Here is a 23,770-nt window from a genome sequence, read left to right as displayed (position 1 = left end):
CCAAGCGAGTAACATTAAGTTTTTTGAATACTTCAGCTGTAGGATACTGGTATGGCATTTACTTATAATTCTTATGACACGTTTTTCAAAACCAGCAACGTGTGCATGTTTTCTGTAGTTGCAGTGGCCCACACTAGGATGCCTTAGGTAATCAAAGATATGAATAGCGATTTAAATACGAGTGTAAAGGAGGGTTTGACGTCACAAAGCGACTCAGACTTTAAGGGGAGGGGGCCGTAGTATAGCGCTTCGGAAATTTCGACCGCCTGGGGTTCTTTAGCGTGCACTGACATCGCACAGCACATGGGCCACTAGCATTTCGCCTCCATCGAAATTCGACCGCCACGGCAGGGATCGAACCCACGTCTTTCCGGTCAGCAGCCGAGAGCCATAACCCCTTAGCCACCGCGGCGGCTATATTGGTAACGATCATATTATGTACAGGAAGATAAATGCCTATGCAAAAGCGCATTTGCAGAATAACCATAAGAACTCTGCGGTGTGACGTTCTTGACTTCCCGTCTGTTCTCTGCCAGGTAGTTACACGCAGTGACCGAACACAACTGGACGCCCCACTCCAGTTGTAGTCAACAGAGTGCTGTGCGCGTGAGTTTTTATTGCTCCATCATGAACTAACCACGCGCACAACCTTTACGCATTTCTTATTGTGTAAAAAGTTTGTGTATATTACCTCTCCCCTTATTCTCTCTTCATGTCCCCTCTTTCATTTCATTTCTCCTGCCTGCTATCCTTTATTTCCGCTGCCCCAGCTTAGGTGCTTCAGTATCGATGGCAGATGCCGGGGCGAGCAAAAATCTTTTCCTTCCTTCATTATTATTTTTTTAGTAATACCACTTACTACTACTGCACTGCGGTATGAATGTAGATACTTATAAACAAGTCAGCCCCTTTACATCTTCTCTTCCAACGAATTGCTGAATGGAGATCCAGGTGCTAATAATATCCGAACACCTGTCTCCTCGAGTGGTAGCTCGGAAAGGATATGAGGATAACAGCTGCTTTCTGCAGGGTGCTGGCGTGGCGACGCTCATCACGGTGGTGTATCAACTGTGCCACACGGCAAACATCATCCGCACCGGTAGGAGGCCTCTACAGATGCCCGTGTCTCTCGACTACTGCCCTGTAAATCGGAGCGCGACTGCGTCAGTACTCAATTCTACCAGTTTTTCACCATCCATGCCGTAAGTGTGATTGTTTCTAGCATTAAGCTCGTGAAAGAAGATAACCTGGAAAAGGCATGAAAAACGGAAGTGAAACCGCACTTTTTCATTGCTCCATTTGCCCTGGATGCTGATGCGCCCATTCCATATTGAGAGAAACATGTAAGTAAACTATAAACGCAAGTCAACAACATCACAAGGCACTGAAACAAACCCGCATGATATACATCAGAGCAAGTATAATATAAGCAAAACCAAATAACAACACGGAAACATAGAAAACACAAAATAATCACGAACCGAGGTTAATGTTTGTTAAATGCTGAGATTAGTTTTTGAGGAAAATACTAACAGCAACTGGCAACTGAACGAGCAACACCATTCCATTGTTTTATCTTTCGATGCAAAAATTAAATTATTACTGCATGAGTGGCGCTAATGGTGGTTCCTCTTTGTTATTGTGACCCGGACAACAATGTTTCAAAGGAATGATTACTTTTTCGGAAGAGGAAGTGCAGTTATTGTGTATGTCATAAAGTAACCGTTACACTTAAGGACCTATTCGCATTCCTTTTCTGTAACACGCAGAATATTACTGTTTCTAACGGAAACACAGACATTCTTGAATGTAAGACTATATAACTAGGCCCACTGGCAGCAAAAGCACAAATTTGTTCATTATAGACCGATTTGAGGGTTAAAAGCTTTTCCTCGCTCAAAATCATGCCACTGCTCCTAACATCCCGGGATTTTTCACAATAAGAAACACCAGCAATGAACATATGATATGGGTCCACCGGAACTCTGCCATACTGGTACAAAAAAGTTATATATTATTCGTGTTTTATTCGATTTGCGCACTGGTCCTACAGCAGTTAACTGGTGCTAATCTTGTGATTGAGGCGTTATAAAAGACAAAGTGGCGTGTCATTTTTCGAGGCAATCGATAAAAAGGGAAAGCATAATTTTCATGGTCATCAACTGCCGACAAGCCAACCTCGACTGAAATGGTTCCAGCTTCTGTAGAAAAAAGCTTCAACAACAGCTAAAAGAACAGTCAAGACGTGATAACATGTTTTTGTTCAGAACGTCTCCTTCCGCCGAAATGAACTTGTGTCTAGCCGCAGGTGACGCAAACTATATAGTATGAACACCATGTACAGAAAACGTCCATGACACAGCCCACGCAAACGTTTATATCACGGGACCATAGTTAGCCCGAGATTATGCAGAGCGACAATAGACATGTAAGCACACAAATAAACACTCACTCAGGGCATGTGAAATACCAGAGGAAATTCTCTTATACAGCGAAAGCTGCTATAGCTTTATTACCACAGAGCCCTGCATTCTACCATGGAATCTATAGCGTGAGTTGCAAGACCTTTCATAAATTCTTATTGTAGTTTATTCTACCAAATTGATTTTAATTAATGTTTTTTAATTAAGGGGCAACCGTGGCAGGTGCCAAAGTGAAGAGAGAGCAATTGCTCTAACCACTTTAGGATCGAGGAGGAAGAGGAAATTGCGAGAAGAAAGAGAGGGTGTTGGAGGTGGCTGGCAGCCTAGTAGCTTGGTTGGTTATGGTGAGAGCAGAGTGCTGCGGCGGAGGTGCCACATTGCCGTGGTGTTTAATGATTTAGTACTGCTCGAAAGAGCGCTTTGCTGTTATGTTTTTAGATTTTACACAATTCATCACTAGGCGGCTACATATGTCAGACCGCATCACGGGCCTCCTCCCAAATTTGATCGATCACGCATTTCACGGTCTCATTCACATGCGGTTATCCATAAGATAATGAAATGTGATGAACATTTTCACGGCTGTCCACGAAATAATGCACATGTTTCTTGTTACAGGCGACATTGTGTGCTTTTGCTGTTTTTCAATTCACTTTGCTTCATAATGTGACAAGCACATTTAGTAGTATGGTCGCCGCGACGTAGCAGATTTCTGTACTTTTCCAAACGGACGTCAGTGCCTGAGCCAACCTTTGATATCCCTGTTTGCGGGCACAATCGCCTCCCTTAATAGGGGGACTGTATACTAGAGGCACTGTGTTTATATTTTTTGGTGCGTCGTTTTTCAAACCTTAGGTCTGTGATTATCTCTTCCCCATTGAATTGGTAATTTCCTGCAAGCGTCAGTGTTGTTTTAAGTGTTTTTTTTTACTGGCCCGTTATATGTTGCACTCTTAACGAAGTGTGAGGGAACTGGTAGCGCACTGAAACGTTTGATTATTACCTGCAAGTCGCATCTGTCAGTGGGATCACTAACATTTAAACCTGGTTTTTTGAGGTATAAAACGCGTTTCACGGCAAGGTGATGCCGCTGAAGGTGCACATTAGAAAACAGGAGAATCTTGTATATAGGTAGCTGGCGAAATAGAAAAAGTTAATTTATGGTTCAGCGTGCTATTTGTACCACTTCAATACATTACATATTTTTAGCTTCCCGTTAGATGTCTATAGAGTTCAGAAAGTGCCGTTATGCTCGCTGCTCTAGGCTAAAACATTCTGCCTATCCCGCCGGCTAAATCAAAATCAGCACTGCTGGGCACACGCCCAGCCGCACCGTTGAGCATACGTCTCTCGACTGCGCAAGTCTCACGGCGTCTATTCTGCCCCAGCCAGGCTGCTACCCGCATTTCGGAAGTCAAGTAGCAACCACTAACAATTCTGTAACATACGCCTAGATATATATGTGAACAGCATAACTATCGAAACAGCAACTTATTTATCAAAAGGAAGTTTATACTTTAATTCCCGTGTACTTGTTGACATATATTATTACCGAAGCAATTGCGAAGCACATGTATCTAAAAAATGTCATCACAGATACGCTGTATGATACCATAGTTACTACAGTGAGCAAAAGTAAGACTGGCCCCCTCCATGTTCTGACCCATGCCGCTCTGCTGGGGCGCCACCTGACAAAGCACTTCTGAGGTCCAGACTGGCCCATTGCGCCAGTCTCGACACCAGAACTGTCATGTCAGGTGCTGCCCCCGCACAGAATGTATGGGGCCTCTCTAAGTTTTGCTCCCAATGGTGCCTCTCAACACCTTGTAAGGCATGTAAAGTTAAATTAGTTTTTCATCGTGAGAGGCTACTCCTGAAAGAGCAACCTGATTTCACAGAACTCACCGGCGAGAACACCTCCCATTGCACGGCAGTGGCGTATCGCTTAACCGCTGCACCACCGCGCCAGGAGGGATATGAAGACTCCAAGGAATATATTAATGTCAAGTACACAATCACCGAAACAGCATATATTAGAAATGATGCATTAGAGCTATTGCGTCATACCATTACGGTTGAGCAGAAGTGTCCTCTCCAGTTTTTTCTTTCGGTAAATTTAGGCCCAATGCTTCTGAAAAGCTTACTAATGAAACAGTTTAGCGTTCCGTGTGATCGCGAGAACTGCGACCAAAGGTAACAAGGGGTGGAACTGGAGCGACAAAATCTATGGTCGTGTACATTCGCGTGATTGCGCCTATATCAACGCACGCTTTCCTATTGTACAATACTTATTGCTTTAAGTACCGGTTGGTGCTTCGTTTTCCCCCTTAACAGGCAACAACAGTCATTTCCCGTTGGGTCATTTCGCACGATTAGTTTTCTCCCAAGGAATGATTATCGAGTGAAAAATTCTCCAATGAGGAGAAACGCGCCAGCTGTTCCTGCTACTGCCATCCGACTTGCAATAAGGCTTGCTTCGCCTACACATTTTCAAGACCCCCTGATTTATCTTTCACCTGGTGGCGTTTTGCAGTCGTTCCACTTTGGAAGGTTAAGCCACGATACCGTGTTAGCAATCGTACACCACAACATATTATTTCTATAGTGAAGTTGTTTAGAGTATGGACAATAAAAGAATAGTAAATGTTAGAAACCATGTAACCCCTGAAAATGTTCATTAAGAGACAATACTTAGTGAGCACATGACACTCAATTTAACAGAAAAAAATTTGCGACAGTTTGAAATTACACCCAAAAGTTCAAAATTATATAATATGTTCTAAAGTATCAAGCTTCGAACGGCTACAGTCGAAAGAAAGAAGAGAATTGGACGGAAGACCAAAAGTTGAAATAACATCAACAGTAAGCAGATATGCCAATGATTCGAAACAACCCTAAGAGAAAGTGGTGCTGGCTGCTGTCCGTAAGGACGCGGGTTCGATCCCTGCCGCGGCGGTCTCATTTCGATGGAGGCCAAATGCCGCAGGCCCGTGTACTGTGCGATGTAAGCGCACGTTAAGGAATCACAGCTGGTGGAGATTATCTGGAGCCCTCCATTACGGCGTACCTCATAGCCAGAGTTGCTTTTGGATGTTAAACCCGTAAACCAAAACAAATAAGATATAGAAAGGAAAACACTACAGTGCGAAATGACAGTGATTATATTGCAGAGGTATCGCGTTCGATTATGGCGCATGAAAATTTATTCGGATCCGCCGCGGTGGCTCAGTGATTAGCGCACTCGGCTATTACTGTCTCTCTTATATCTCTTACCAATTAAAGTCGCATCAATTTATTTTTTCTTCTTTCAGACCACAAGACACTTTCGTCCTCTTCCGCATTTCGTACTTGTGGAGCAGTGTCCTCGCAATCTTGGCAACCGTCACTATCGGCATACTTCTCAGCGCTGTCACAGGTACCAGCAGCCTTATGTCCTTGTCTGTTGGGGACGTGTTTGTCTTTTGCAAAGAGAGAGCCGAACTTAAAAACTGCCCGGTGTTTTCTCTGCTTTGAAAAAAAGTGTTAGAAGTTCGATAATTTTTTTCGCAGTTTAAATCTTTTCTACCTATCCGAATATCTATATAAAAGAATGATGCCGTTTTGTACTTTTCAAAGAAGTATAAGCACCGGCCGCCACTAAATTTTTGACAAAAATATCGTTATAACAAAGGGACGGAGGTCCCGATATTCCTTTGTAGTAACCACTGCTGCATTAAAGCGCTACATCACCTGAGTTGAAACTCTACATGCAACCATACATGGTGTTTATTGTGCCGCTGGAGTGCTTTGCGGGCGGCTTCAATACGCGCACCGAGAGATCACCACGCTGCCAAATATACCTACACCACTCGAGCATGTCACCACTGCCTGTCGCGCGTCCGTTCCTTCCACTGCCCACCTGGGCGTCACTGCCCAGAATGCACGCCTCGAAGGATAAGGACGCAGAGAAATAGCGCACGGTACAACATATTAAGAATATTTCGCTTCGTTTTGTATTTGCTGAAGCCGATATGAGCTGAGGAGGACGCGCGGCGCCGATTTCTTCGTCAGCGCCCGTTTTGTTGGTTTCGCCGCACAGCTCACAACAACACGGCCCTCTAACACTTCACCGAATGAGAGGAATGTCCCGTGAGGAATGCGATTCTGGACAGCGGGTTTTGTTAATAGTCGTCTTTTGGTCCGCAGGAATTGTTTTGCGCTTACGTTGTCGTCCGCATGGCCATGCGAAACCAGCGGGGCGCAAATACTGTCAAGCACATCAAGCAGTGGGAAACGGTTTTAACCGAACGGCTATGCTTGGAAAACGGAGACTAAACAGCTTATCTAGCCCGAGAGATGAAGCGCGCTCGCAATAAACCGTGTGTAATCAGGAGATTTGAAAACGGGGAAACTTCGGAGACGTTGGTAACTGTGCCGTGGCGCGGCATCGTTCATAGGGACACAAACCCGTCTTTCGGAAAGCAAGGGATGTCAGTGCACGTTAAAGATCCCCAGGTGGTCGAAATTATTCCGTATCCCTCCACTACGGCACCCCTTTCATCCTTTCTTCTTTCACTCCATCCTTTATCCCTTCTCTTACGGCGCTGTTCAGGTGTCCAACGATATATGACACCGATACTGCGCCATTTCCTTTCCCCAAAAACCAATAAATAAAAGAGCAAGGGAGGACCAGCTTCAAACCAAACTGTTGGGACGTTAAACCCCATACAACAACAACAAATCAAAACAAACTGACGGATTGTCCTTACAAATTCTCAATGCAGGCCTCGCCTGAGATGGAATAAGAAAACCGCATGTTTCGAGCGGTGCTCGATGGAGCAGCTCGTGCGCTGAGATTTTAAACTGGGGTCACATCGAATCGGCACAGCAGTATTGGCCGCTCTTACAAATTGGCATACTGGGCTTGAAACGGTTCGAACCCGACCGCGGCGGCTGCGTTTTTATGGGGGAAAAACGCTAAGGCGCCCGTGTGCTGTGCGATGTCAGTGCACGTTAAAGATCCCCAGGTGGTCGAAATTATGCCGGAGCCCTCCACTACGGCACCTATTCTTCCTTTCTTCTCTCACTCTCTCCTTTATCCCTTCCCTTACGGCGCGGTTCAGGTGTCCAAAGATATATGAGACAGATACTGCGCCATTTCCTTTCCCCCAAAAAAACAATTATTATTATTATTATTGAAACGGTCAGTGGGATTCATTGGAGGATTATAGCATCCCGCTCTAGGAAAGTTTCACATTGTAGAGAGATATAAAGAGGAAAAGAAAAGGAAGGGATGTTAACAAGAAGGGTTTTCTGATTGGCTACCCTGCACTGGGGAAGGTGGAGGATGAGACTGAGAAGTAAAATAGAGAAGGAGCGAGGGGCTCAGTCATAACTGGTTTTTACATTGGCAAACGAGATATCAAATACACGGCCTTTTATGGGAGATAATAAGGGGAATAGCTATTACTCCGTTCTGTCCATTATTTCATTACACACTGTTTTGTTATAACTTTGGCTCTGCGTTACGTATGTTTTCTCTACGAAAATTAACTTTAATTGTTCGCAGCACGCCAAAATGAACCCTATAAATTTTATTCTGTTTGCCATATTAATCAAGGTTCAAAGTTGCCATTACGAGCTAAGTATGAAGATTTGGAGAGAGTCGCTATTGGTCGCCTCGTCACGTTTGTGGGCCACATGATGAGAATGCTCGCAGCGGTGCGTTAACGAGGTTATGAGCAAATTTTATTTATCATCGTGGTCTTGTATTCACCTATCGAGGTTTCTCGTAGATTGCTCTCCATCCTTCTGCCTGGGCCAAGATTTTCAACTCGTGGAAGAATTGTAATACTGAACCGATTGCCGATCCAAAACACTCTGCGTTCTTCAGTTGGTGACCTCTCTGCCCGAGAAGGTGCAGACGCAGTCTTATAGCGGTGTGAAAAGAAATTGGTTCATTACTCTCATTTCAGGCAGTCTCATTTCGTCGTGGTGAACATGAAAAAGAGGCGAACATGGGAGGAGGGCGTCGAGAGAGAGAGAGAGAGCAAACCTTTATTAAGAAAATAGAGAGGATGAGCCGGCGCAGTTGGGGAATGCCGACATCTTGGTTCGCGTGCATAGTCCGGGATGCCGCAAGATACCGCCGCCTCGCGAACCAGGCGTGCGAGGGTAGATTGTGCCGTTGCACTCGAGGAGGAAGGTCTCCCAAGCCTCTTTATTGAAGGTGGGGGGGGGGGGGGGAGGGAAGTGGGGACTGTGTTTACAGGACAGAGAACAGAGCTCGTCACAGTGTGGGTGAAAAGGCTCGACTTTCGCGTCGTAGCGAGCAGCCATGGTGGGACACCAGTAGGTATTCATTCATATGTAGCTGTCGCAGAATGCGTTCGTATGTCTTCGAGCGCCCCTTAGCCGGTGAAGGGAACTGGCGATACCTCCCTTTGTAATAGTCGACGGTTTCTAGAAACCGCAGAAGTGGTTGGCTAGGCTCATCGATTGGGGAGGACGCGGAAGTAGATGATTGGAGGATAAGTGCTTGGGCAGCCGCATAGGCAGCTTTGTTACCATGGAGTTCCTGGTGGGCCGGCGCCCACACGAGCTTCTAGGCGTGCTTTCGGAGTCTTTAACTGCGTTGTAGAGTATGTCATAGGCTGGAGGACATACCTCGCCCTTGACATAGCGCTCGTAAGCGAAACGCGAGTCTGAGGTTACAATCTTGCATTGGGGGGGGGGGGGGGGGGGGGTCTGCGACCACGAGGGCGATAGCGACTTCTTCAGATCCGGTGGGCATTCTCTGCGCGGAAGGAGAGCCCATTGGTTGGCAAGTTCTGGTGGACTATGGCTGCCGTGTAGTGGCCCAATGGATTTGGACCTGCGATGTCAACGTAGATCACGCCGGGTTTGGAACCATGTTTTGCATCCAGCGCCCGAGCACGCGCTGTTCTCCGGCCTTCGTGTGTGTGTGTGGAGTCAAGTTTTGTGGCACGGGTTCGACCCATAGGCTGTTGCGCCAAAGCTCCGGGATACGGAGTGGTTCCTCCGGGACACAGGGTATGCTTATTTTGAGGCGACTGAGTACACGGCGTCTTGGCCCCGTCTGCTGCAGTCCCGTGTACTGACTCATGAGATGAGCCTCTCGCAACTTTGAGTAGGTGTTGAGCACCCCCAGGGCCCTGAGGCGAACAGTGGAGGTGGTAATCGGGAGGTCCAGAGCCCGTTTCACGACTTTTCAAATAATTGCGTTAAACTGCTTTATGCTAGCTGCATTCAGGCGGAGGTAGGGTACCGAGTACAGGATACGACTGGTGACATAAGCTTGAGCGAGACCGAGCGCATCGCGTCCGTGCAAGCCACCGAACCGCTTAGACGCGCGTCGTAGTATACGGCCTACCATTTCCCCTACACGCTTGGTTTTGACGATTTCCCATTACCATTTCCTCTACCCGTTTGATTTTGGCGGATTGATTTCGGAGGGCGTCGAGTAGGAGACATGGCGCGACACGTCGCCTTCCGTTAGGTTTCCAACGACGACAGGATCTCCCGGCCAAACTTGGTTACTGATTCTGGCCCGAGAATCAGTAGCCAAGAAACTAGAGGCAGTGGATGCGGCATAAAACATGCTGAAACGTTTGTCAAATGTGCCACGGGCGAGGTTTATGAAATCACGCTCCAGTGTGGAGACGCCTACGTGGGACAAACAGGCCGTTGCGGGAATGAACGCGCAGGGGAACATGCTCGATCAATTCGAAATTAAGAAGAAGCGAATCTACCCGCTCATTGCCTTGCCTGCAGTGGATGCGAGCCTCTGCCTAAGATAAAAATTCTAAGAAAAGGTAAAAACAAAACAGCGCGTGAGCTATTGGAGGCCTACCGCATAAAGGAAAACGGCGATAAATGTATAAGCGACACTTCTGTCAAATTGTACAAGGAGGAGAAGAATTTTCTGCGCACATGTTGTTGATCAGGAGATGACTGGCTTTAACCCCCCTCTCTCTTTCCCGTTGTCCTTTGGCTGTGATAATGCACATAAGGCACCTTCACAAAAATAAACTCAGTTGATAGTTTGCGCTCTTTCCGTCTTCTTGGCCTTTTCCTGTGTTTGCCTCTTTTGAATGCGCAACGTGGTTCTTCACAATAACTAGGCTTGTCCGACGCAGTATCGTCACTCTAATTTCCTACTTTGTAACCTCCTCGAGGGATCCAGAAGTTACTTCTTCATTTGTGCACGCATAGTCATGCTCGCGCACAAGGCATGGAAAATAAAACTGCTCTATAACGATTACATAAAGTGAGCGGTTTCCTCTTCATCTTGCAGCGTATACTGTGTGAAGCAGCAGGATGTTTGGCTGAAGCACAGAGGGGTTCTCTTTATTCAGAAGTATACCCAGCTCAGTGTGTATCATCCGATTCCGGAGAAGCTCTATTAAAAATGGTGCATTTGGAGCACTGCGGGTCCTTTTGCTGCTGGTCTTTCCGGTTGATGGACCAACATACATGTTTCGAAACTCCATTCTGGCTGGTAGACTCATCTTAAGAATGCGCAGGGCATATAATGTATTTGAAGTACACCGGAACGTGTTCTTTTCGACCCATGCATAGCGTGATCGAACCTTGTGGATCGTATTGCGCACGCACCAACGAAGCGCTAAAGCTCGCCTTACTCCTTTTAAACCTGGGCAGGAGGGAACGAAACTGTTTGGCTCAGCCTGGCCAGTGAGCACTGTGCTACTCCTCTGGTAGTACACAAAATATTCTTTCACAAAAATTATGCAGGAGGGAACTAAGCTGTTTAGCTCCGCCTGGCCAGTGAGAACTGTGCTACTCATTAGGTAGTACACGAAATAATCTTTCATAAAAATTATGCAGGAGGGAACTAAGCTGTTTAGCTCAACCTGGCCAGTGAGAACTGTGCCACTCAACTGGTAGTGCAAGAAATAATCTTTCATAAATATTATGCAGGAGGGACCAAAGCTGTTTAGCTCAGCCTGGCCAGTGAGCACTGTGCTACTCATCTGGTAGAGCACGAAATAATTTTTCACAAAAATTATGCAGGAGGGAACTAAGCTGTTTAGCTCAACCTGGCCAGTGAGCACAGTGCCACTCATCTGCTAGTACACAAAATAATCTTTCATGAAAATTATGCAGGAGGGAACTAAGCTGTTTAGCTCCGCCTGGCCAGTGAGCACTGTGCTGCTCATCTTGTAGTACAGGAAATAATCTTTCATAAAAATTAGGCAGGAGGGAATTAAGCTGTTTAGCTCAACCTGGTCAGTGAGCACTGTGCTACGCATATGGTAGTACACGAAATAATCTTTCACAAAAATTATGCATGAGGGAACTAAGCTATTTAGCTCAACCTGGCCAGTGAGCACTGTGCTACTCATCTGGTAGTACACGAAATAATCTTTCATAAAAATTATGCAGGAGGGAACAAAGCTGCTTAGCTCAGCCTGGCCAGTGAGCACTGTGCTACTCATCTGGTAGTACACGAAATATTCTTTCACAAAAATTATGCAGGAGGGAACTAAGCTGTCTAGCTCAGCCTGGCCAGTGAGCACTGTGCTACTCATTAGGTAGTACACGAAATATTCTTTCATAAATATTATGCAGGAGGGAACTAAGCTGTTTAGCTCAGCCTGGCCAGTGAGAACTGTGCCACTCAACTGGTAGTGCAAGAAATAATCTTTCATAAATATTATGCAGGAGGGACCAAAGCTGTTTAGCTCAGCCTGGCCAGTGAGCACTGTGCTACTCATCTGGTAGAGCACGAAATAATTTTTCACAAAAATTATGCAGGAGGGAACTAAGCTGTTTAGCTCAGCCTGGCCAGTGAGCACAGTGCCACTCATCTGCTAGTACACAAAATAATCTTTCATGAAAATTATGCAGGAGGGAACTAAGCTGTTTAGCTCAACCTGGCCAGTGAGAACTGTGCCACTCAACTGGTAGTGCAAGAAATAATCTTTCATAAATATTATGCAGGAGGGACCAAAGCTGTTTAGCTCAGCCTGGCCAGTGAGCACTGTGCTACTCATCTGGTAGAGCACGAAATAATTTTTCACAAAAATTATGCATGAGGGAACTAAGCTATTTAGCTCAACCTGGCCAGTGAGCACTGTGCTACTCACCTGGTAGTACACGAAATAATCTTTCACAAAAATTATGCATGAGGGAACTAAGCTATTTAGCTCAACCTGGCCAGTGAGCACTGTGCTACTCACCTGGTAGTACACGAAATAATCTTTCATAAAAATTATGCAGGAGGGAACAAAGCTGCTTAGCTCAGCCTGGCCAGTGAGCACTGTGCTACTCATCTGGTAGTACACGAAATAATCTTTCACAAAAATTATGCAGGAGGGAACTAAGCTGTCTAGCTCAGCCTGGCCAGTGAGCACTGTGCTACTCATTAGGTAGTACACGAAATAATCTTTCATAAAAAGTATGCAGGAGAGAACTAAGCTGTTTAGCTCAGCCTGGCCGGTGAGCACTGTGCTACTCATCTGGTAGTACACGAAAGAATCTTTCACAAAAATTGTGTTCCTTGTATCTTTGAAAACAACTTCGAACAACTGCACCTCTGTAAACGGCTTTTGTCTGACAGTGTATACATAAAGTGCAATGTAGGCATAGTGCATCAGATCCCACTTTCCTGCGGCGGTTTCTATTCGAGCCAAACAAGCAGATGTGGGAACAAGTTATTCAGGCAGCATGCGACACCTCTGAAAGCCTTTTCTTGTGACAAATAGCTGCTCTTGGTAAAGAGGCTGTATTATGCTGTTCGATGCAATACTTTTGCCCGACCGTCAGAAAGATAAACTGGTCTTCATAATCCTATTCGAGTGTTTTTGCATCAACAAAGGAGCAGGCATGTTCGTGATCTAGAACTCAATAGCATTCACCATGCGAGAATTGTCGCTGCTGGAGGAATACACGCTGTTTTAGAATTGCTTTTTTCGACGTCCCGAGCTGTTTTAATATCCTGATGTGACGAAATATACGTGGTCCGTATTAGAATAAAACATAAGTGTGAATTTTTTAGTAAACCTTCAGTTGTGAGTTCATCAAATGCTTTGCTGCTCTTGCCATCATCTACACGATGTGTGCCTGTCATCCGTCTCAACGATTTCTAGTTCAGAATTTGGAGACCAGATTAAAGAATTTCTACTCAGAATACATTGCTGACATTCGTAAAATAATATTACAAAACCTTAAAAGTCAGCACATAACGGGAACCACATGAGGAATCAAAAAGGCCACTATGATCCTTCTGCAACAAGCGCGCTCGTGTGCACGAATTCGCTAATCAAAATCGTGCGAGAAGCACGCTAATCTGAAAAGAATTGTTTCGTCCTCTGCAAGCAAATAACAGAAATACTTATCACTCGACGCCATCAAACCTGTATAATTTTCATGGTAGTGTCATTAATGTTGTTCTTCCAAGAAATATCAGAACTTATAAGATGCAAACGAGGCGTTATTACCCGAGAAAAGAAAATTTCTTCAAGATTTGAGGATAGCAGAGAAATATCACGAAGTGATAATACTGTCGAGAGGCCCTCGGTAGATCAGACAAATATATTTTGACCAAACAGGCGCATTTCTGCAAACCTCTTTTATTTGCGATTATGGCAGGTATTTTCCGTCTTTGGTTTGCAGCATATATTTAGTGATCATAAAATTTTCCTTTTTAAAATCATAAAAAATCCAATAATAAAACTTTTGTGCGCACTCTAAAAAGCACTCTATTTTATTTGCCTAATTACGCACAATAAATGTTACAGTGGTGGGCAGCACTTTCGAGCAATGAGACGCTTTTCCGATCCCTAAACATTGAGAAGGCCGGGAACGTGGCATTAAGATCTAGAGATTTCACCGATTGCTTTAAGACAGCTTACGGTCAGCATCAAGATGTTCTCCTTCGGAAATGTGAACACTCCTGACAGAGTCATGTATTTGAACATCGTCTCGTCCAGCCTGTACGCGACGAAAAAGAAGATAATCTGTTTTTATGTTTTCGGTGAGTACTCTTCACCCCAAATTCGTGAGTTGCTTTTCAGCCTGTGTCATCATCACTGCGGTCAAAGAAGTGCTTCTAAAGTTAAGTCAGAACACAGTGGGACGCAGCATCTATATCAATCAAGGGTGGAAAGTGTAACTAGGCAACTTCGCACATATAGAGCTCATTCACGTGATTTCATTTCATTTCATTTTATTACCTTAAAGACCCACGAGGGGTATTACATAAGAGGTGGGTACATATATTTTGGTAAGCAAGTGTTAACACAACGAAACATGATTGGTAACATTATTGGCAAAGTTGGATGAGCATATGGTGTGCGATGTCGTTGGGTAGGTCGTTCCAGTTTGCTGCAGTACGGGGAAAAAATGATGCAGCAAATGTGGCACTTCGGGTGCGAGGACGGGAAACTTGAAAAGGATGACGAGTGCGATGAGATATGCGGGCTGGAGGGACGATATAGGGTGCGCGGCCGAGTGAACTATGGAAAAATTTATGAAACAAGCAAAGGCTGACAATGCGGCGACGAGATGATAAGGCCATTAGGTCGGATTCAGCTTTCAACGCTGACACACTGATGTCGTAAGAATATGATGAATGAATGAATCTGGGTGCTCTGTTTTGGACTGATTCGAGTGCATTTATAAGGTAAGCTTGGTGCGGGTTCCAAATGGGTGAGGCATATTCTTATTTTGGTCTGACAAGGGATTTGTACGCTAATAACTTCACATGTTTAGGGGCTTGGCGGAGATGACGTCTTAAAAATCCAAGTGTTTTATTAGCGGATGAAATAATGTTCGTAGCGTGTGTGCTCAAGGACAAGTCGCTACACAAGGTAATGCCTAAGTACTTGTATGATAGAACCTGGTGTACAAAGACGTTAGCTATGAGGCATAGGAAATGAAGTGGGTTGTGGCGACGCGTGAAGGACAAGATTTTACATTTTTTAGGGTTAATTTTCATTAACCAATTGGCACACCATTCCTGGATGCGGTTGAGGTCGCGTTGAAGAAATTTTTGGTCAGAAGCGTTATTAACATTGCGGCAAATTACACAATCATCGGCGAACATGGGAATATTACTGGATACATGCGTTGGTAAATCGTTAATATAAATTAGAAGCAGAAGCGGACCGAGGACAGACCCTTGCGGGACGCCTGATGTTACTGGGATAGGATTAGAGTTGTGGTTGTTAACGGTGACGTACTGTGAGCGGTTAGTCAATAATTCTTCTATCGATTTAAAGATATTAGAGGGGTGGTCCAATTATGAAAGTTTTAATAGTAAGCGTTTGTGAGGATCCTTGTCGAACGCTTTTGCATAGTCCAGAAAAATAGCATCGGTCTGTAGGTTAGAGTAAAGATTAGCATGCAGATCATGAATAAAAATGGCCAGCTGTGTTTCGCATCAGAAGCCTTTTCGAAAACCGTGTTGCGCAGGATGAAAAAAGTTGTGACAGTCGAGGAAGCTCATGACATTGGAGTAGGTGACGTGTTCCATGAGTTTGCAGGGTACGCTGGTAAGCGAAATGGGACGGTACTTAAGCGGTAAATTTTTTTTACACGATTTGATGACTGGAACGACCTTACCGCTTTTCCAATCGCGTGGTAGTTGACCTGATAACAGTGACTGTGAAAAAAGTAAACTTAAAAACTGCGCACAAATATCCTTGTTATTTTTCAAAAGCTTTGTGTTAATATTGTCAATACCGAATGAAAATGAAATTTTCATGGTTTCAGTTAGGGACGAAATGCCAGATCACGTGAAGACCACTGGTGGCATAGCATAATTTATCATTGAGGGTGGTGCTGAAAATGATTGCGGTACATCAGTTTCTTTTGTGAATACAGATGAAATGAATACAGAGTTAAACATGGCAGCGCACTCAGCATCAGTCTGTGCCTGACTCATCGATGAGGGTTATTTCTGGTGCGTGATGCGGATTGATAATTTGCGAGAACTTTCTGGGGTTACTAGTTAGCATATTCGTCAAATACGAGTGAAAAAATGTATGCTTGGCATTAGAAATAGCGGCGAGGTATCTTTCAGTTTCGCGATATTTCACCCATGCGCTGTGCGTCCCCTGAGACTTGGCTGAACGGCAAAGGCGCTTCTTTTTGTTCCCCAAACGTTTCAGTGTTTTAGTAAACCATGGCGTTTTTGAATTAGAGCGAAAACTAATTTGGGGGACGAATCTATTAGTTAGACTTTCTAGTTTGGTTTTAAACAGCAACCAATTTTTGACGAGAAAACTTGAAAAAACGCGTTAAGTTCATCATTTATGACGTTATAATTCCCTTTGTCATAAAGACGGATGGTTTTATGGTATCTGCGGCGCCGGTTTGGCGTAAGGAGATGGTTAGCTTGAAATATTTGTGGTCACTTATTTCAGGTAGGTGGGTGATGGGCTGTACGCTGCCTGGGTGATTGGTTAATAAGAGATCAAAAATATTTGCGCAGTTCTGTGTTACGCGGGTAGATTCAAGTATTACATGAGTAAGGTTGAAGTTGTTGCAAAAATCTAGGAATTCCCTTGTTTCTCCATTGTTAGCTATAGGTGCGTGCTGCTTATGCCAGTCAATCTTCGGAAAATTAAAATCGCCAAAGATGAAGCTATGTGAATTAGGATGCTTCGTGGACAGTTGACTAAGTACGTTATGAAGCTGATGACAAAAGTCCTAGATACTATGGGGGGGCCTATAACAAATGCCTAGTAAAACTGTGTTAGGTGCTGCGTGAAAGATTAGCCACAACATTTCGATGTCGGATGAATCTTGTATTAGGGAACATGATAAATCTTGGCTGATAGCAATGAGTACACCCCCTCCTCGTGAATCTTTACGGTCTTTCCGAAAAACATGAAAGGTTGGTAGATCAGTCAGTACTTCGTTGTCTGTTATGTCACTGGTCAGCCAAGTCTCAGTTAGTATAAGTAGGTTGCTGTTTGATGACGAAACAAGGGTAGAAATAAGTTCACGCCTAGGAATAAAACTACGAATGTTAGTGTATATAACGGAGAGCGAGAGGCTAGATGAAGAAGCGTTCCTGGTACGGTTTCCAGACGGTTCGTAATGAGGTGATTGCTAATCTGATTGTGAAGGACGAGTTACTAGCGGCTGTTTTCGTGGTTTCATCTAACACGTAGCGATTGCGACCAATATGCAATGTCTTGAAGTTCAGAGCAAATTTTGTTGCTCTTCCTTTAGCGAACGCGACTAGGTGCTTTCGCGCATTTCGTACTTTGAGGGAAAAGTCCTCGCCGACGCTGAAGTTAGTTTCCTTAAACTTATGACCATTCGATAATATGGCATCTTTAAATTTAGACGAAGTAAACTTGACGAATATTGGACGAGTGTGGTTAGATATGTAGCGTCTAAGGCGATGGGCGCGTGCAATGTTCTCAGGGTTAATTGTTATATTCCATTCTGGCAGCAATGGTTGATGACTGTTTCCTGAGAGCCTGCAAAACTTTCGGATGGGTTAGTGTCGGGAATGCCATAGAATATAAGATTATTGCGACGCGAGCGATTTTCTCCATCCTCTATTCGCGCATCTAGAATGTCTAAATGTCCAGCAATCCTAACACTCTCAGATTTCATTGCTTCGAAATCGGTTTGAAGATCTGAAAAAGCTTGGAAATGGGCCTCTAGATCGGTCATTCGCTTTGTCAAGCCGGCAATGGCAACTTCAGTGTAACTGAGTGATGTCAATTGCGTGGCGAGCCTATGCTGACAACCATGGCGCGCAACAAAATGGCGGTCGCATGGCGTCGCAGCGACGTTAGTGTACCAATCCTGTTGTCCGGCAAATTCGATAATGACCTCCACCCCAAGGCGTAGCGGATGGGAATTTTTATCAGCGCTCTTCGACACGCCTACTAAAGAATCCGGCCCTCCCCACATCACTTCGTTTATTGTCTTGGGGCCGCGAGCAACTCTTAGTTGTAAATTTTAGTTTCGAATCTGGCAATAGTATGGCTGCTAGGGGCGAGTAGGGTTGCCACCCAGGAGCCCCCTGCCACCCATCGATTCTGTGTGTGAACAGGGCCTATACCTCGGTCCCACGTTTTCGCCGTTGTTGTCTTTCGTTATTCGCTGTGTTAGTAAGGAAACGTATTGACGGTTATCAAAAAGTACTTGCCGCCACCCTGCATGGCGGCACTTTGGATCAGATTCCAGCCTCGGCAGCGCAGTTCGATGACGGAAAAATGCACCAAGTAGCTTGTTCACTGCGATGTCAGCAGACAATAAAGTGCCAGGCGTGACCGAACTCAATACGCCTCTATCACAACCCTTGTGCAGCTTCACGGCGTCAAACCGTAGATATCACCATTGCCACATGTCACCACAAACTACTACGACGGGCAGCACTCTTCAAAAGCAGCCGAAGAGCTTAACAAAACCTCTTATCATTTTAATATTTCTAACTGCAGGCGAAATGAGCAAAACAGAGCAACCAGGGCTATCCAGTGACCTAATCACCCGCATGTGGCGAAAGCCGCAACAAGCAAGCATCGGACAGACGCAGGAGGTAAGCGCAATCTAGAAACAAAGGTCGATATACAAAAATACAATAAAACTCTGACCTTGTCAATTTCAGAATTTAAATACGAAGAAACTACAAGAGGCAAAGCATAAGAATCAAGATGAAGTTGAAAACCTTCTCGCAGACATCGAAGAAACTGTTGTTTGAAGACAAGAGCTTATATTCTTTCGCGAAGATGTTTGTAGACATATTATAAACCCAATTTTGTTTTCATAAATAAATGCCATGCATTTCCACATGGGGCGCTTGAAAGCGTCTCAATATTTTTGTCACTGGGACGAAAAGCAAGACTGTTATCTGAAAATATATGAAAATAACAGCAACGAGTTTTTTCATGTATGGTCTCTGCATTTCTCAGATCATATTTACAACATACAGGTCTTGAATAAGCGCAATTCATTAGCGGTTGTGCATTTTGACAGCACCACGAGCGAAAATTTTAATTACTTCGTTAGCCAAATGATCGACAATTTCAGAAACAAAAGCACCTTATTATAGAAAAAGATTAACAACAAATTTTCTGGACAACCTGGGCCACCAGAAAAGTCCCAATCACACTACCCTCCAGGGATCCTCTGCCCAAGGACAGCCTGATAGACGTGATTACCTCTGTAAGCTCTACGTGGCGTAGACAAGAGGGACTGTGGGAGCAACCTATGCTACATCTGATGTGGCATTCCCAACGAACTGTGTAAAACACCTCTTTTAAGACAGTTTTCTACTGCTGCTGCTTCCATGCCTGTAATTAGTGAGAGACAACAAGTATCTAGGCCAAGAAACAATCAGAGATCCTCAAAATTACACACAGATATGCTGGACAATAGGGAATGTGTTAGGTATACTTAGCGCTTCCTCATTTTAAGAGTAGCAGCTTACCGCCACAGTGGACATAAAACTATACAATTGTTCTTATCTGCCAGTGCTCAACTCCGTATCTAAGTTTGGCATTGAAATTCGGAAGATTGGCATTTAAACCCTAAAGTCACGAAACCATCAAGCTAACATGGCTAAATGATAATAAAGGAGAAGGAAATAAAATGGTAGCGTAAGACATTAGAAACCACAGCAATATGACTCCATTTTGGAAACACTATATATAAGTTATTTTTTTTAGTCACGGAAACGACGCATTAACATCCTCACTTCTAGATGGACACCTCAAGCATGCCGTGAGGAAACGGAGGAAAGTGGGTGTAAAAGACCGTAGTTGAGGGCTCTGGAATGGCTTCGACAACCTGGGTTTCGTTAGGAAACTAATAAAAAGCACAGAAGACAGCGCCACTTAGTAATGATTCATGGGAGACGTGGAGGACAAGGAGCAAGAAGTGGAGGAGACGGTAAAGCAGGGAGGTAAACCGGTAGAAACCGGTTTGCGAACGTGCACCTGGAGAAAGATGACGGATAAAATGGAGTAAAAGGAAAATGAACTCAGTATATGAAGTCAGTAGGCGTGCTGTAAAGACACAGCCTATCTTGCTAGCCCGGCGCTCTCAAGAAGCGGAGCAGTGCCTGGGAACCCTTCACTGCCGACGATCGCCGCGACCACTGCGCGAGAATTTTCCACTCCATCAGCGGGCTTGAATTAAGACGTTCCAGCGCACTGCACAGCTTCTTTCTGCCCATTGTGCAAGGCATATACAAAGAATGTGTGCTATGGTCTCTAAGCAAATGCATATAGATAGCAAATGCTGGATCATCAGCCATACCGATAACGAGCAGTAGCGGATCGTGAAAAGCTACACCAAGCCACAGGTGACACAGCAAAGTTGCTTCAAGTGTAGAATGCCAGGTGTAAGGCTGAGTTTCAGGTCAGGATCCAGGGATTGTAGAAGTGAGTTCGAAAATTGGCGGGAATTCCACGAGCCAAGCGTGATCTCCAGCGCAACTGTATGAATCCTGCCCACTGTGTCTCCTCTCGCAACAAGGATCGACACACAATCGCGGTTGTGGGGCTTCACGCTGCGCCGTCCGCGCGGTGATTTTCTGCGAGGCCGCGGTCGCCTGGCAGCCATAGGCAGATAATATCGTGCTCTCTATGACAGAGTGGTGAAGCCCTGAGATTTCCCCAAGCATGCGTTCTTAGGACCACGGTGAAGAGCAGTTTGTCAGCCTCGGAAGGCTGCTTTAGAATCTGAAAATAGAGCACTGCTGCGGGCTTTCTTGATTGAAGTGCACAATGGCCTAGTGAGCAAGCTCTGCCTACTGATTTCTTACTGCAATGAAGTTGGGAGAGGAGATATTATATTTTAACGAACACTGGGCACAGAAGCACTGAAACAACACGGGAGACGGTGCTCAGAAAAGAGGGCTGTCACACATATGAACGAAATTAGTCATCGTCTGCTCGCCTACAAGCACGGTGCTGATAATAAAAAATGTTGCAACTAGGTTTTTTGTTCTAAAACCAAGGGCATTAAAGTTAATACAATAACAAACAGCTGTTATCTTCTGGAAGTAGTCATTCCGGCGATAATGAGCAAGTGCTCGGAGAGGCAGGTAGCGATAAGTATGCGACTAAATATACAAATTATTTGCATGTGTCTCTAGGTTTCATCTGCATGGCAGAATCTATCAGTGGTTAAATACTGGTTGCACGATGCAGGACCATGACGAAATGCAGTTCTGATACAGCTGTGATATCCATTTTAAATCCTTTCTAAAATTACTCTGCTTCGACAGTATTCATTGGAGGATATTATTCCAACTCTGAAATTAATTTCAGCTTAATTTTGTGCTAAGCGACGCCATTCTGAGCAGAATGGACAGGGATCTGGTATTCAAACCGAGAAGGAACTCAGTTACTATTCTGAGTAATAATTTTGTTCTCTGACTTTTGCATGGTATGTTAAGATTTGCTCGGCCGAAATACCGATTTGTGGCACAAAAATTTTAAAATTGAAAACTTCCCACTCTTTCATTCAGTTGAAACCCGCACTGTGTACGCCGAAAGGACTGGTTGCAGCCGTTTTGATGTAAGGCGCAGTGGTGACTAGCTGTTAAGTGGAATCACATTCCGCATCAACCGCTACCATTGCTGACAGCCAACACCTCAAGACCGCATTAGAGAACATTGTATAAGTGGGAGCATCCGATTCTTTATATTTGTTGTACTACCATTTTTTTTTTCATTCTATCGCTGCACTCTCTGTACTGTATCACATTCTATGAACAGCTTATCAAGAACCCATTAGATAATCATGTGGGACTAGGCGCCATTCCTTTTTATTATTTATGTAACCACTCCCCTCTTCAATGCCTCTGGCCTTGAGGGTAAATGAAATAAACAAATAAAACCTCTGCGATTTGCGCAAAAAAGAATGGATGTCGACGCGAGCAGTTCGCTTTCTAAATCGACCAGTGGTGGTGACAGCTGAATTTGTTTTCTGGTCATTTCAACCTTTTGAAAGGACGGTTTTCGGTGACAGTGGTCTCTTTTTGACCAAAACGCATGTTGCCTATTCTTGCAGGTCAACCTCAAAATGTCGTCAGTATGTCTTAAAACGAAACAGAAGATGACTAGCAATTTGCAGAGTTGAAAACCAGTTATATTTTTCAAGCAAGGCTCCAAGTTTTTCGTCTGTCCAGAACAACTTGGTCGTGTTCAGTGAGCTAGGCTCCAAGTTGAACTTTGCACCTTAACACTGGAGTCAGAACTGCGCGGGAGTTTGTGATCTCATGCTAACGCTTGCTTTCAACGAGCCATTCACGTCGGCTTAGCAGCCCCGGTGCCGTTATTCACAAGTTACCGCACTTCAAGGTGCTGGGAAATTGCCTCGGCAGCGATTTCTGCTTTGGAGTTTTTAAATTCACTCCCGCGAATAGCGTCACAGAGCTTCCCACTTGATATGCTAACACCCAGCAATGCAACATGCACACCTATGGTGCTACCAGCGACTTCTGAGAGTGACGAAGGTGATGAACAGTTGGGGGGGGGGGGGGGGGGGGGGCATCATGGGAGCCGTCTCGACAAGCTCAATACAAATTCTTGGATGGCTCAAAGACTTGGATAGCCGCCTTAGGCGTGTGGCCAGGTCATTTCGCTTGTAGACAACCTCCATCGTCACCTGCTTCTTTTAGTCGAGCAGGGCTTTTGGCGTGGTCACCGGTTGCTTTAGCGGCTTGGATACCTGCCCCCATCTTCTACATTCGAGGTTGAAAGCGAGCTCACAGCTCAACAATAGTCTAATGTGGCCGAGAGGCTGTAAGTGCACTATTTACTCGTGAAAAAGAGCTGATCGCAAGAGATTTCAAGGATAAATAAAGAATTTGAATTTAAATTTGAATTAGAACTGCCAGCACGAAAGGTTCCGTGACTGGCGGATTTGTTGTTTTTTCGTGCTTGGTAGCATGCGCACGGGAAATGTACGGGTATTCCGGAAATATTTCCTGCATGTTCACTGCGTTTGCTGGGTGACGCTTGCCAGAATTGTTGAAGGCTGTCATGCAAATCTGTATGCTTAACAATATATAGTAGAGGCACATTGAATATTCAAATTTCCGTTAAAGTGAGGGTCTCAATATGTGTACTTCTGATATTAACTTGATGTATGTATACTATTCAAAGGCCTAATTCTTACGCAGGTCTTCCTGAGTGAAAAAAACGGCCGCGGTTTATCTTCTGCTGAAACTTGTTAGAGCGAAAGCTGTGGTGTATCGGGCAAGTAGACGCGGCTTGGCGTCTGCAACGTTGAGTGCGTTCCGCACTTTGGATAGACTGCGCGCTCAACCAGCCACCCTGGCAGGTGGCAGTTAAATGAGTGGTTGATTGCGAGAGGTTGGTCGCCCAATGAACGCTGCGGCCTAT

General features: G+C 44.8%; 1 protein-coding gene across 4 annotated transcripts in view; it reads left to right on the top strand.

The window, feature by feature from the left end:
• LOC144097459 (sodium-coupled monocarboxylate transporter 2-like) overlaps positions 1-19,278 on the top strand; it is a 94,337-nt gene extending 75,059 nt beyond the window's left edge. For 3 of the 4 annotated variants that reach the window (XM_077630183.1, XM_077630182.1, XM_077630185.1), the window contains 4 exons: positions 1,030-1,202; positions 5,735-5,838; positions 18,854-18,951; positions 19,021-19,278. In XM_077630183.1, coding sequence (XP_077486309.1) covers positions 1,030-1,202; positions 5,735-5,838; positions 18,854-18,951; positions 19,021-19,113 — 468 coding nt within the window. In that variant the 3' untranslated portion in view covers positions 19,114-19,278. The remainder of the gene's footprint in view (positions 1-1,029; positions 1,203-5,734; positions 5,839-18,853; positions 18,952-19,020) is intronic. The other variant, XM_077630184.1, reaches the window with a different exon arrangement.
• The last annotated feature ends 4,492 nt before the right edge of the window (positions 19,279-23,770 follow it).

This window comes from Amblyomma americanum, chromosome 7, assembly GCF_052857255.1.
Source record: "Amblyomma americanum isolate KBUSLIRL-KWMA chromosome 7, ASM5285725v1, whole genome shotgun sequence".
Taxonomy (NCBI): domain Eukaryota; kingdom Metazoa; phylum Arthropoda; class Arachnida; order Ixodida; family Ixodidae; genus Amblyomma; species Amblyomma americanum.
The sequence above is the reverse complement of the archived record's forward strand: the minus strand, read 5'-3'. Positions and strand labels throughout refer to the sequence as shown.